Genomic DNA, 15,200 nt, shown 5'->3' with positions numbered 1-15,200 from the left:
TTATTCCTTTTGCAGTAAATTAGTTTGCTGGTGGTTTTTAACAAACATCATTTTTTTCTTCATTTTCTTGCTGATGACTTTGCAGGTAAACATGGGTCACAAACAATTGCTGATTTTCTGAAAATGGAAGATAAACTTGTAAGTACTTAATGAACATATTTTTTTGTGTGTTTGCTAGATTTTATGTAAACCTGTGCCATATTAATTTTTTATTTACATATCTTGTTAAAGACATCAATATTGTTTATCCTTCTTTTTGTTAGTTTGCTGTTACTAAAACAAGACTAGTTTTTATGGGTCTCCTTTCCATGAAGAGAACACATATTGTTTTTGTCATTTTTGTTAGTCTTTTATCCAAAGTTGGTCATCCTGAAGTTTTATTTCGAGTGAATCAGGGGTTCACCAACAGGCCCCACATACATTATTGTTTATTGGTCCCCTTCAATGAAGGGGACACATATTGTTTTTGTCTGTATTTTTTTTTCTGTCTAATGCTGGTTTGTAACCCTCGTTTGGTCTAGAAATAGTGGTTCAAATTTATTTAAATTTGGTCAGGTATTAGTTATTAATACGAAAATCTCCTCAAGTTTGACCCCGAATGACCCAGCAGTTTACCCACAGGCCCCAACAACAGAATATTTTTGAAATGGTGTTCTGACTAAAGTACATAATCTAGGAGTTTTGTGCTTTGTTGGTGGGTACAATGTAAGGTATTCTAAGGAATTTTCAACCTTTTGATTGGATTCACCTATTTTTCACCCATTCAACCCCAAAATAATTCGTACTTTTAAGCCAGAAATACAAGCCCTAATATGCTAAAATTTTAAACGGTTGTTTGCAGTAGGTTACTCGTTTACATTCAAAATTTTGCCTTATCGGCCAATTTGGTTACCTTTACAATCCATAATATATGTACACTGTCAGTCAGACAGAAGTCACAAGAAAGTAACTCACTGGTTTATGATTAAGACGGCAGAGCAGGAGGGCACAGCTTACCGCTGGACAGACATTTTACGCGACAGTCGTTTCTGTGATTACAAATCAGCAGTTTTTTGCACAGCAATGCTATGTCATTTTAAGTTATCACTCACATTTTTGGTTTTGGCGAAGGTTTTACACCCATGACGTGATTTAAACCTAATAACCGTGCTTCGGTTTTGTATATTTCAAGCAAAACTTTGTTAATCAAAGTAAACATAAAAAAATGAACTTCACTTTTTTGCGAAATAAATGTTTTTTAAATGCTCGTTGTCAGGTTGGCCGCCGCATGATCATGGGTTACTTAAGGTCAACTTGTAGGTATTACAAACACAGTTCAGAACTTTCTTTCGTCATAATATAGCGTTTTTTTGACAATCAATTTAGGATTAATGCTCAAGGCATGTAAAAATTAGGCTTAACAGTATTGTTGAACACTCAGGACGGCGTGCTATTGAAAACGGTGTCAAAAGGTCAAACAGTCGTTTGGCGTGTGCACCCTGAGAGGTTACTACAGGTCAATGGTACTCGTTTTGCGAAACAAAGTTAAATGAAAAACAATTTGTTATGTATACACTTGTAGCAAATTGCTTTTTAATTTAAAGTGTCTGTAACACAACTGTTACAGCTTTCTAAAAAAATTGTGTTCAAAACCCGACCTTGGACGACAATATCTGGGTCAAAGCAAGAGATTAAATTAAAGTATTTGTTCCGTTTTTTTAATGTTTTTGTAATTATATGACAATAATAGTGCAAAAAAGAATACGAACAATTTTTTTTATTGTTGGGTTAATGCTTTCTAAAAATATGTCCTTAAGAATCTAAAAATCACCGCAACATTTGTTTACTGTAAATCCGCACAAACGCGCGTGTGGGGACCCATTTGTTTTTGTTTACAAAAACAATCATATGTGTAGATCAAATGATGTGTATAGTAAATTGGTAAATATCATATAGAATATATAAAATGGAAGTACATCAGAAAGCCACTCTTCTAGTTACAAACACAGTTACGAACTTTTTTTCGTCATAGTGTACCATTTTTTTTTGACATGTATAAATTAGACAAAATCTTATTGTTAAACACTAAAGACTGTATGCAACATGAGGTTCAAATTTGTTCAAATTTACACAGATGTTAGTTATTTATCCATATTTGATTCTCCTCAAGTTTGACTCCGCATGACCCAGGGGTTCACCCACAGGACCCCAAAACGTAAAATTTTTGAAACGGCTGTACTGACCAAAGTATGTGATCTAGGAGTTTCATGCTTTGTTGTTTGGTGCAATGTAAGGTATTCTAAACAATTTTGTACCCTTAAAAAGAATTTACCTATTTTCACCTCTTAAACCCCAAAGTATTCGCTTCTGTTTAACACTGGTTTGGTAAACGTGTTTGGTCAAGAAAGAGTGATTCAAATTCATTTAAATTTACACAGATGTTAGTTATTTATACATATTTTATCCTCCTGAAGTTTAACCCAAATGACCCAAGGGTTCACCCACAGCTTCCCAAAACGTAAAATTTTTTAAACGGCTGTACTGACTTAAGTACAGGATCCAGGAGTTTTATGCTTTGTTGGTTGGTGCAATGTAAGATATTCTAAAAAAGTTTTTATTGGATTTACCCATTTTATACCCCTTTAACCCCGAAAGAATTGGTTTAGTTTTTCCAGTCCCCTAGGTCAGATATGCAAGCCTGTTATATGTGCTAAAAGGTAAAATTTAAAAAAAAATGTTTGCAGTGGTTTGAACTCATTTAGTGTTAAAATTTTTGGCTCAATAGCCAAATGGTTATCATTACAGCCAAACGTTGTTGATTAACATAAAGGTAAAAAACTACATGTTTTCCAAAGATGCAGAAAAAGTCATTAAACTGTCATTGACAAGTTGGCCGCCTTATGACGACTAAAGGTCAACTTGTATGAGACACAGAACACAGTTAAGAATAATTTTTTAGTCACAACATAGCTTCTTTAATTTTTACACATATACTCTAGAAACAATGCGTAAGTTAAATATATATTGGGAGACTGTATTGTTAATCACTAAGGACTCTGTGCTATTAAAAGCCATGTTAAAAGATCTTTAAACGGTCGTTCGGCGACTATACCGCACTAGGCTGCTGAAGAATAATTATGTGACAATAATGATGCTAAAAGAATACGGACAAAACTTTTTTAAAGTTGGGTTAATGCTTTCTAATAATTTGTCCCTAAAATCTAACTAACCACAACATTTGTTTACCGTAAATCCGAATTATATCAGAAAAGTCACCTTTCTAGTTTTTGTCAATTTTTTTCTTTTTTCTGTCTAACGCTGGTTTGTTATACACGTTTGATCAAGAAAGCGTGCATCATTTTTTTCAATGCTACACAGATCTTAGTTATTGATCCAAATTTGATCCTCCTGAAGTTTGACCCTGAATGACCCAGCAGTTCACCCACAGACCCTCAAAATATTTTTAAACTTGGATTTATGACCTAAATTTGGGGTAATTGTTTCTAATAACTTGTCCATGAGAATCTACAAATAATCATACCATTTATTATACGGTAAGTAGGGATGTTCAAAGTAGAATATCAAATCCTTTTTGCTGTCCGTTTATGGTAAAAATGTAAACGTGTGTGTTGCGTTTAATACATTGACACCCGGCCGTCGCAAAATACGGCAAAGGACTTGTCGGCGTAGCAACGCCATAACGACGATGGTGCATTGGAGGCATACTTAGCGATTAGCACATGACGCCAGTTGTTACGGATCTGATCATGTGATTACGTTCATGGGATGCGCTTTGCAACGCCTTGCCGGCGTCTAATTGTTTTCTAACTTTTACAACAAAAAACATGTAACGGTCATGGCGTTAGGCAACGATTGGAAGCATAAGACTGCTATTTTTGCAGTTGTTTTAAGTTAACAAACGTTATATATTTGTACACTAGGGGATCTATACCATCAGACAAATGAAATTACCTCAGCATGCTCACAACATAGTTACTCCTACTAAAGCCAACACAAATCACTTTAACAAAATTATTATGGGTCCCCTTCCCTGAAGGGGACACATTTTGTTTTTGTCCGTATTTTTTTAATTGTTCTGCCTAACGCTGGTTTGTGAGACGCGTTTGGTCAAGAAAGAGTGCTTCAAATTTATTCAAATTTACAGAGATGTTAGTTATTAATCCAAATTTGATCCTCCTGAAGTTTGACCCCGTTTGACCCAGCGGTTCACCCACAGGCCCCTGAAACGTAAAATTTTTACCGCTGGTTTTTATCGCTTGTGTGGCAAAGAAGGAGTGCTTCAAATTTGGACATATGTTAGTTATCAATCTGAACTTGATCCTATAGAAGTTTGACCCCGAATGACCCAGAGGTTCACCCACAGGCCCCCGAAACGTAAATGTGTCTAACGCTTGTTTGGTCAAGAAAGACACTGTAGGCAGAAGTACCAAGAGAGTAACTCACTGGTTTACGATAGCGGGAGGGCTCAGCTTGACATCGGACAGACGTTTTACGAGACGTCGTTTCAGTGATTAGAAATCAGCTGTTTTGCACAGCAATGCTATGTCGTTTTATTAAGTTATCACTCACATTTTTAGTTTTGGCGAAGGTTTTACACCTATGACGTGATTTAAACCTAATAACCGTGCTTCGGTTTTGTTTAGTTCAAGAAAAACTTTGTTAATCAAAGAAAAGATGAAAAAATTAACTTGACTTTTTTGCCGAATAAATGTTTTTTTAAATGCTCGTTGTCAGGTTGGCCGCCGCATGATCACGGGTTACTTAAGGTCAACTAGTCGGTATTACAAACACAGTTCAGAACTTTCTTTCTTCATAACGTAGCGTTTTTTGACAATCAATTTAGCAGTCAATACTCAAGGCATGTATAAATTAGGCTTAACAGTATTGTTGAACACTAAGGACTGCGTGCTATTGAAAATGGTGTCAAAAGGTCAAACAGTCGTTTGGCGTGTGCACCCTGAGAGGTTACTACAGGTCAATGGTACTCGTTTTGCGAAACAAAGTTAAATGAAAAACAATTTGTTATGTATGCACTTGTAGCAAATTGCTTTTTAATTGAAAGTGTCTGTAACACAACTGTTACAGCTTTCTAAAAAAAATTGTGTTCAAAACCTGACCTTGGACGACAATACCTGGGTCAAAGCAAGAGATTAGATTAAAGTATTTGTTCCGTTTTTTTAATGTTTTTGTAATTACATGACAATAATAGTGCAAAAAGAATACGAACAATTTTTTTTTATTGTTGGGTTAATGCTTTCTAAAAATTTGTCCTTAAGAATCTAAAAATCACCGCAACATTTGTTTACTGTAAATCCGCACAAATGCGCGTGTGGGGACCCATTTGTTTTTGTTTACAAAAACAATCATATGTGTAAATCAAATGATATGTTATGTAAATTGGTAAATATCGTATAGAATGTATAAAATGGAAGTATATCAGAAAGCCACTCTTCTAGTTATCATTAATTTTTTAACTGTGTGCCAATTCTTCATTGTTTGTGGATTTTGGGGCATTTTGTTTCAATGCAGTTGTGCATGTTTTTTCCCCAGTGTTATTCATTGTTTTGGTTGGTTCTTTTTTATATTTTTAAATGAAAAATATGTTTAATAATGCATTTAACTGGTCTGCTTTCGTTGCTGTCAAGATTAATGATTGCACAGTCAAAAATCACATAGGAATTGGATTCGATATTCTAGATTCGAAACAATTATTTTAGAATACCCAGTTATTCCACTTTGAACATCACCGTAACAGTAAGTAACTAATTTGCATTAACACATGTGTGGGGACCCAGTTGTTTTTCCAAAAACTATCAGATGTATAGATCAAATGGTGTGTGTAGTCAATAGGGGATACAATACATAAATGGAAGTGTACAGGAAAGCCATCTTTCTAGTTACAATTGATTTTTGTCTTATTTAGCAAACATTCAATTTCAATTGCAGCACATGCAGCATGCATTAATGGCAACCTTTTCATTAGAATCTGAGTCCGTTGCTGTAATGGTGTCAGCATTGCTTTGCCATACTTGTGACAAAGGTATGTAATAAAACATGTATTTGTGATTACCATACTTTAGTAAGAGCAATAACATTTAGGAATTGTTGCATTTTTAAACATCAACTGCATTTTTAACTTGTTTGTAACCATTCTATTGTATTGTGTAGTTCCTTTTTTAACAATGACAAATTGCGATTTTATTGATGTAATTGAAGCAGCTGAGTCTTTTCCTGACAATTTGGATGGTGCTGTAAAGTATTTACAAAATCAGTGTATGCTTTGCCTTGAGGTATTTGCTCGCAGCAAGGTGTGTAAGTATATATACTTTGTCATAACAAAAATTTGTATGTCATGGTCATGATTGAAGTTCACCAAACATGGTAGACAAAGTGCTTATTATGGGTCCCCTTCCCTGAAGGGGACACATATTGATTTTACTCGAATTGTTTTGTTGTTGTTTTGTTTTTTTTTCTTCCCAAAGTTTGTCCGACTCGTTTTTCCATCAAATGTTTGATGGATTTGGCTGAAATTTACACAGATGGTAGATATAGTTATGTAGATGTGCATCCCACTTTGTTTTTGTTGATAACCCCAGTATTTACCCCGCTAGCCCCCTAAAACGGGTATTTTTCCCCGGAAGTTTGTCCAACTCGTTTTTCCATCAAATGTTTGATGGATTTGGCTGAAATTTACACAGACGGTAGATATATTCATGTAGATGTGCATCCTACTTTGTTTTTGTTGATAACCCCAGTATTTACCCCGCTAGCCCCCTAAAATAGGTGAGTTTTTAAACAGTGTCAGAATTGGCTTAAATTTGGATTTCTTGTATAGTATGCCATTTATAGGTGTCGATTGTTGTGTTCAACCCTGTAGTCCTAACATTTACCCCACAAGCCCCTAAAGTGTAAAACGTATTTGTATGTTACTGGGCACCACAAACGAAAGATTTCTTTGGAGCAATAGTGTTACAAGGGCAACTAGTTGTATGTTGCTCGTTGGTGGGTTGCTTGGTGGTCGTTTTTGCGCCATGGCAGTTAGGGGCTTGTTAACAGCCCTATGACGTCAGAAACAGTAACGGTTGTTGCTCAAAACACCTCTAGTGGTTGAAATTTTAAACGTTGGCAGATTGGGCTGAAATTTTGCAGTACTATTGATTGGGTCATTGTGGTTTTTATATATTTTTTAGTTTGTGTGTCGAACCCAATTAGTTGCCCTACTAGCCCCTAAAATGGGTCAGTTTTTTAATATATGTGCTAAGCCACCCTTCTAGTTTTTTTTCTTTTTTTCCGTCTAACGCGGATTTGTTCCCACGTTTTGGTCGAGAAAGAATGGTTCAAACTTTTCAAATTTACACACATTGTAGATATTGGTCTAAAGACGGTCCATGTGAATTTTGACCCCGTTTGATCCCTAGGTTCACCCACAGCCCCCAAAACGTGAAATTTTTAAAACGGCTATACTCGCTAAAGTACTTCATTTAGGAGTTATGTGCTTTGTTGTTTGGTGCAATATAAGGTATTTCAAAGAATTGTGTACCTCAAAAAAAGATTTACCCATTTTCACCCCTTAAACCCCAAAGTATTCGTTTCTGTCTAACGCTGGTTTGTTAAATGTGTTTGGTAACGAAAGAGTGCTTTAAATTTATTCAAATTTGCCCAGATGTTAGTTATTGTTCCGAATTTGATCCTCCTGAAGTTTGACCCCAAACGACCCAGCGGTTCACCCACAGGCCCCCAAAACAAAAAAATAATAAAAATGGCTGTACTGACCCAAGTACATAATCTGAGGGTTTCATGCTTTGTTGATTGGTGCAATATAAGCTGTTCTAAAGAATTTTGTAACTTTTTATTGGATTCACCCATTTTTACCCCTTAAACCCCAAAATAATAAGTTTTAGGCCAGAAATACAAGCCCTAATGTGCTGAAATGTTAAACAATTGTTTGCAGAAGGTTATTCATTTAGTATTTAAAAATTTGCCTTAATCGGCCAAATAGTTACTTTTACAGCCCATAATATGTGTACACTGTCAGTCAGATAGAAGTCTCAACTCTCAAGGTAGTAATTCACTTGTTTACGATTAAGGCGGGTGAATGCAGCGGGAGTGCTCAGCTTGGTGTCTGGACGGATGTTTTGCGAGACAGTCGTGTCGGTGATTAGAAATCAGCTGTTTTTGCGCAGCTATGCTATGTTGTTTTATTAAGTTATCAAGCATAGTTTAGTTTTGAAAATTGTGTTTAAAAACTGACCTTGAACGGCAATATTAAGGTCAAAGCATGAGATTAAATTGAAAGTATTTTTTCTGTTCTTACTGTTTTTTGTAATTATATGACAATAATGATGCAAAAAGAATATGGACAAAACTTTTAAAGTTGGGTTAAGACTAAAGTTGGTTAAGTTTTTCCTTAAGTATCTAAAAATAACCAGGATGTTTGTTTACCATAAATCTGCACAAACGCGTGTGTGGGGACCAATTCGTTTTTGCTTGCAAAAACAATCATATGTGTAGATCAAATGATGTGTATAGTAAATTGGTGAATATCTAACAATGATTGTGCCCTATTTTTACTGTTACCAAATCACATATGCATATGTGTGGGGACCCATTAGATTATGCTTGCAGAAACAATTATGTTATAAAGTGCCAGGAAAAGATAGGGACCCAATGAAATGTAGGTGCCAAATATATATCCATTATAAATATAGTAAATGGTATATGTGATACAATGTTAAGGGTGATGTAGTATATATAAACTGGCAATATATAGGAAAACCAGTATTCTTGTTAAACTTGTTTCAGGTTGAATGTATGACAACATGTGGTGACAATGAATGCAAGTACTGCCATACATGCCTGAAACGCTATTTGAACTACAAAATTAGTGAAGGGCACATTAGAGACATTGTGTGCCCAGTTTGTGGTTTACCTGATATTGATGGTGATGAGGAAACAACTACAAACTACTTTAATTACTTGGATGTGGTGGTAATAAAGGGTCCCCATTTTTTAAGGGAACATATACTGCTTTATCTATTTTGTAATGCTGCTATATTTCACCTGTTTGGTTAAGAAAAGAAGGACTCAAATTGTTTTAGCCATAATTTACACTTGATAAACTGTTGGTTTTGTACATGGCAGGCAAAATGTTGCTGATTAACGTAAAGGTCAAAATCTGATCGTTTTCTAAAAGCCATAATAAATAGTCATTAAACAGTTGTTGTCAGCTTGGTCGCTGTCTGACAAGAGATCACTAAAGGTCAACTTATAGGTAGCACAAAACACAGTTAATAATGATATTGTAACAATGTAGCTTCTTTCTTGAATGACCTAATGGTTCACCCACAGGCCTTCAAAACATTTTTAAACTTGGGTTCATGACCTAAATTTGGGTTAATGATTTCTTATAACTTGTCCATAAGAGTCTAAAAATAATCATACCATTTTTTTACCATAAGTAACTAATTCGCATAACCGCATGTGTGGGTACCCATTTGTTTTTGCAAAAACTTTCAGATGTATAGATCAAATGGCATGTATAGTAAATTGGTGAATAGGATATATACTATACATATAAAATGGAAGTATACAAGCTGTATTGACTAACGTACATAGGATTGACTAACGTACATAAAGTAAATACATAGGAGTTTCATATTTTGTTTGTTGGTGCAATGTATGGTATTCCGAGGAATTTCGTAACTTTAAATTCTATTCACCCATTTTTTACATCTTTAACCCCGTAATATTCGGTTTTTGCTTTTCCAGTCCTTTAGATCAGAAATACAAGCAAATACTAACATGCTGACATTTAAATTGTTTGCAGTGGGTTACACGTTTAGTATTTAAAACTTTGGCTCAATGGGCCAAATGATAACATTTAAGGCCCATATTATTTGTATACTGTAAAACCCAAGGAAGTAAATCAATGGTATGCAATTGTGACAGTCTTATGCATAGTGTGAGATCGCTGCTTAACGAATAAACTGGCATTTACCTTTGTAGCAATTGCTTTTTAATTTATAGTATCTGTAGTACAACTGTTAAGTCTTTCTAGGAAAATTTGTGTTTAAAAACTGACCTAAAAATTCCCAAATTTAATTGTTGAAATTTTTGATAGTAAATCGATGAATTGGATACACAAAATATAAAATTGAAATATGCAGAAAGTCATCTATTTAGTTTCAAACTATTTTGCCAACATCATTGTAAGCAAGTATTTGTTTGTTGCAACAATTTTATTTTTTAACAGGTTAGGACAAGGTTAAATGATAGCCTTCATACCATGTTTCAACAAAAATTAAGGGATCAAACGTTGATGAAAATGCCAAATTTTCGGTGGTGCTCTTATGTAAGTTTATGAAATTTCATCTTTTGCATGACCTGTTAAAAGTTGTATTACTTGATTGTGTACTTATTTAATTTTTTCTGCCACAATTCTATGGGTATTCAATTTAATGAACAAACCCTTGTGTGCAAAAAGGAACAACATACTGATTACTTAACATAGTATTCAACTATCAATTACTATTTTGTTTTATAGTGTACCAACGGATTTTTGTTTGAGCATGAAGAAACTACTTTAAAAATGGTTTGTCCATCCTGCAATAAGGTGTGTGTTGTGTGTACAGTAAATTGGTAAATAGGGTATGGAATATATAAAATGGAAATATATTATGGGAAAGCCTTATTATGGGTCCCCTTCCCTGAAGGGACACATACTGGTTTTGTCCGTTTTTTTTTTCTGTCTAACGCTGGTTTGTAACATTTGTTTGGTCAAGAAAGAGTGCTTCAAATTTATGCAGTTATAAATCGGAATTTGATCCTCCCAAGGTTTGACCTGAATGACCCAGCGGTTTACTCACAGGCCCCCAAAACATAAATATTTTAATCGCTGGTTGTAACGCTCGTTTGGTCAAGAAAGACTGCTTCAAACTTTTTCAAATTTGGACAGAGGTTAGTTATTAATCCGAATTTGATCTACCTTAAGTTTATTCCTGAATGACCAAGCGGTTCACCCACAGGCCCTGCTGGTTTGGTCAAGAAAGAGTGCTATATATTTATTATGGGTCCCCTTCCCTGAAGGGGATACATTTTGTTTTTATGGGTCCCCTTCCCTGAAGGGGACACATATTGATTTTACTCAAATTGTTTGTTTGTTTTTTGTTTGTTTTTCTTCCTTTTTTTTTTCTTCCCAAAGTTTGTCTGACTCGTTTTTCCATCAAATGTTTGATGGATTTGGCTGAAATTTACACAAATGGTAGATATAGTTATGTAGATGTGCATCCCACTTTGTTTTTGTTGATAACCCCAGTATTTACCCCGCTAGCCCCCTAAAATGGGTATTTTTTCTCTGAAGTTTGTCCGACTCGTTTTTCCATCAAATGTTTGATGGATTTGGCTGAAATTTACACAGATGGTAGATATAGTTATGTAGATGTGCATCCCACTTTGTTTTTGTTGATAACCCCAGTATTTACCCCGCTAGCCCCCTAAAATGGGCATTTTTACCCAAAGTTTGTCCGACTCGTTTTTCCATCAAATGTTTGATGGATTTGGCTGAAATTTAAACAGATGGTAGATATAGTTATTTAGATGTGCATCCCACTTTGTTTTTGTTGATAACCCCAGTATTTACCCCACTAGCCCCCTAATTATGGGTCTTTTCCCCTGAAGTTTGTCCGACTCGTTTTTCCATCAAATGTTTGATGGATTTGGCTGAAATTTACACAGATGGTAGATATAGGTATGTAGATGTGCATCCCACTTTGTTTTTGTTGATAACCCCAGTATTTACCCCGCTTGCCCCCTAAAATGGGTATTTTTACCCAAAGTTTGTCCGACTTGTTTTTCCATCAATTGTTTGATGGATTTGGCTGAAATTTACACAGACGGTAGATATATTCATGTAGATGTGCATCCCACTTTGTTTTTGTTGATAACCCCAGTATTTACCCCGCTAGCCCCCTAAAATGGGTGAGTTTTTAAACAGTGTCAGAATTGGCTTAAATTTGGATTTCTTGGATAGTATGCCATTTATAGGTGTTGATTGTTGTGTTCAACCCTGTAGTCCTAGCGTTTACCCCACAAGCCCCTAAAGTGTAAAACGTATTTGTATGTTACTGGGCACCACAAACGAAAGATTTCTTTGGCGCAATAGTGTTACAAAGGCAACCAGTTGTATGTTGCTCGTTGGTGGGTTGCTTGGTGGTCGTTTTTGCGCCATGGCAGTTAGGGGCGTGTTAACAGCCCTATGACGTCAGAAACATTAACGGTTGTTGCTCAAAACACCTCTAGTGGTCGAAATTTTAAACATTGGCGGATTGGGCTGAAATTTTGCAGTACTATTGATTGAGTCATTGTGGTTTTTATATATTTTTTAATTTGTGTGTTGAACCCAATTAGTTACCCTACTAGCCCCCTAAAATGGGTCAGTTTTTTGAAACGTTAAGTAGGACATACTTCAAACAAAATCTGGGGTGAATCTAATTTTATAGTTTGTATTCTACATAGAATTATTATTTAAGCCCAGTGCCGATCACTGTGTTTTACCTTACAACACCTGACTTTCTCATGGTTATCTCTTGAATTGCGTTATTTTCAACTTTGCATGTGTGGGGACCCATGAGTTTTTGCCTGCAGAAACGACTAAAGTTTTAAAAGACGATGACTAATATGGGACCCAATACAAAATAAGCATAGGAAATATATTTATGTTTTAAAATAGCTTATAGTGTATGTGCAAGGGCAATATGTGCTAAGCCACCCTTCTAGTTGTCTATATTTTTTTCTTTCTAATGCGGATTTGTTCCCGCATTTTGGTCAAGAAAGAATGTGAATTTTGACCCCATTTGATCCCTCGGTTCACCCACAGCCTTCCAAAACGTGAAATTTTTAAAACAGCTGTACTGACCAAAGTACTTAATGTAGAAGTTTCATGCTTTGTTGTTTAGTGCAATTTAAGGTATTTTAAATAATTTTGTACCTTAAAAAATGATTTACCCATTTTCACCCCTAAACCCCACAATATTCGTTTCTGTCTTATGCTGGTTTATTAAACGTGTTTGGTCCAGAAAGAGTCCTTTAATTTTTTTCAATGTTGTACAGATGTTAGTTATTGATCCAAATTTGGTCCTCCTAAAGTTTGACCCCGGACGACCCAGTGGTTCACCCACAGCCCCCCAAAACAATTTTTTTTAAACGACTGTACTGACTGTAACACATAATCTGAGAGTTTCATGCTTTGTTGGTTGGTGCAATGTAAGGTATTTTAAAGAATTTTGTAACTTTTTATTTGATTCACCCATTTTTTCACCCTTTAAACCCCGAAATATTCGGTTTTAGTTTTAGCCCAGAAATGCAAGCCCTATGGTGCTGAAATTTTTGAAAATTTTAACAATTGTTTGAGCAGGGTATTCGTTTAGTATTTAAATTTTTGCCAGTTACCTTTATAGCCCATAATATGTGTACAATATCAGTCAGATATAAGTCCCAAGGGAGCGACAGAGCGGGAGTGATCAGTTGACGTCAGGACAGACGTTTTACGAGACCGTCATATGGGCGATTTGAAATCAGCTGTGTTTTGTGCAGCATTGAGATGTCGTTTTATTAAGTTATCATGCGCATTTTCAGCTTTGTTGAAGGTTTCACACCTGCGATGTGATATAAATTCGATAAACTTGTTTTAGTTTCGTATATGTCAAGCAACATAAAGGTGTAAACTTAACTTTTTCGAAAGCCACGATATATGGTCTTTAAATTCTCGTTGTCAGCTTGGCCGCCACATAACCACGGGTCACTAAAGGTCAACTTGTAGGCATTACAACGTAGAATTTTTCGTTATAACGTAGCTTCTTTATTTTTGACAAATCAATTCAAGAATTAATACTTAAGTCAGGTATAAATTAGGCAAAACGGTTTTGTTGAACACTAAGGACTGCATGGTGTTAAAAACGGTGCCAAAAGGTGATTAAACAATTGTTTTTGTGAAACAAAGGTAAATGAAAAACAAGTTGTTATGTATACCTTCGTAGCAAATTACTTTTTAATTTATAGTGTCTAAAACAGTGGTTCCCAACCGGGGTGCCGTGAGATATTAACATTGCATTACTGCGCCCCATTCTTTATTTTAACTTTAACCCGTGCGGAATTTATTTATTTTTAGTCGAGTTTCAGTTATAAATTTTAAGCACTGATTTATTTCTTTTAACACTAGATGGCGTTTCGCTTGGTTCATCATGACAACATTGTTGAAAACTTTTGAGTACGATACATAGTTAATCGATCGATACATTGCTAATAGCACGATACATAGGTAATCGAGATAAGCTCAAGTTATAAACCCTTTAACAGCGGCGGGCCCATAAATGGGCTCGAAGACATGGTCAATCGTAAATCGCGATAAAATACCATCTGGTACGAATTTTGTTTTGCAACTGAGGTGCGTTTGAAAGCATAAGAACAAATGGCTTCTATTTGTGACGTGATTTTTCGGATTAATGAACGAAAAAACAAGAACGGCAACTTATAGTCGAGGAAGAAATGTGGGTGTCTTTATCGAATGCTCCCCCAGATGGGCTATTAAGGGAGTTTGTGCAAGAAGCCAAGACCAAATTTCACACTGACTTTTAAATAGATACATTTATTTACGCGCGCTATACTGTACAACTCATTCTGTGTTATTTCATACAGTTATTTGAAATACAGAAACCTCATAAAATTGATCCAATTTTGCCAGGGTGCCGCAAACTATTTATCTCTTTGATAGGGTGCCGCAAGGTCAAAAAGGTTGGGAACCACTGGTCTAAACAACAGTTAAGATTTTCTAGGAAAATTTGTGTTAAATTGTTTGTTTGTTCACATGTTAATGAGGTCAGAAATACAAGACTTAACCTGCTGAAATTTTAAACAGCTGTGGATAGAATGCTCCTTTTTGGCTGTTAAAAATTTCAGTACAATCTGCTCAGTAATTACTCTTACAGCCCCAAATATGTTTTACATGCTGTCTTTTGTCAAATTTGTGCTCGCTCAGTGCACAGCTGACGCAATGGAAGTGATTGACGATAGTGGCGCATGGAAAAATGCCTCTGCCTCACGCATGAACTCAGTCATCACTTGACCATTTTCTCCTTGGTTGAAATTAAGATATTACGATGTTAGTTATATTGCGCTGTAAACGTTACTGTAGGTCAGTAGTTCTC

The 15,200-nt window shown here is 35.5% G+C and overlaps 1 protein-coding gene across 1 annotated transcript in view; it reads left to right on the top strand.

Moving 5' to 3' along the window:
- Positions 1-15,200, top strand: part of LOC145213573 (E3 ubiquitin-protein ligase RNF31-like) — a 75,086-nt gene that overhangs the window by 45,619 nt on the left and 14,267 nt on the right. The window contains exons 13-18 of the mRNA XM_080081916.1: positions 86-138; positions 5,947-6,040; positions 6,169-6,308; positions 8,803-8,988; positions 10,253-10,351; positions 10,544-10,612. Coding sequence (XP_079938042.1) covers positions 86-138; positions 5,947-6,040; positions 6,169-6,308; positions 8,803-8,988; positions 10,253-10,351; positions 10,544-10,612 — 641 coding nt within the window. The remainder of the gene's footprint in view (positions 1-85; positions 139-5,946; positions 6,041-6,168; positions 6,309-8,802; positions 8,989-10,252; positions 10,352-10,543; positions 10,613-15,200) is intronic.

The sequence above is a fragment of the Phallusia mammillata genome, chromosome 2, assembly GCF_965637545.1.
Source record: "Phallusia mammillata chromosome 2, kaPhaMamm4.hap1.1, whole genome shotgun sequence".
In the NCBI taxonomy this organism is placed as follows: Eukaryota; Metazoa; Chordata; class Ascidiacea; order Phlebobranchia; family Ascidiidae; genus Phallusia; species Phallusia mammillata.
This window is presented reverse-complemented; position numbering and strand designations above follow the sequence as displayed.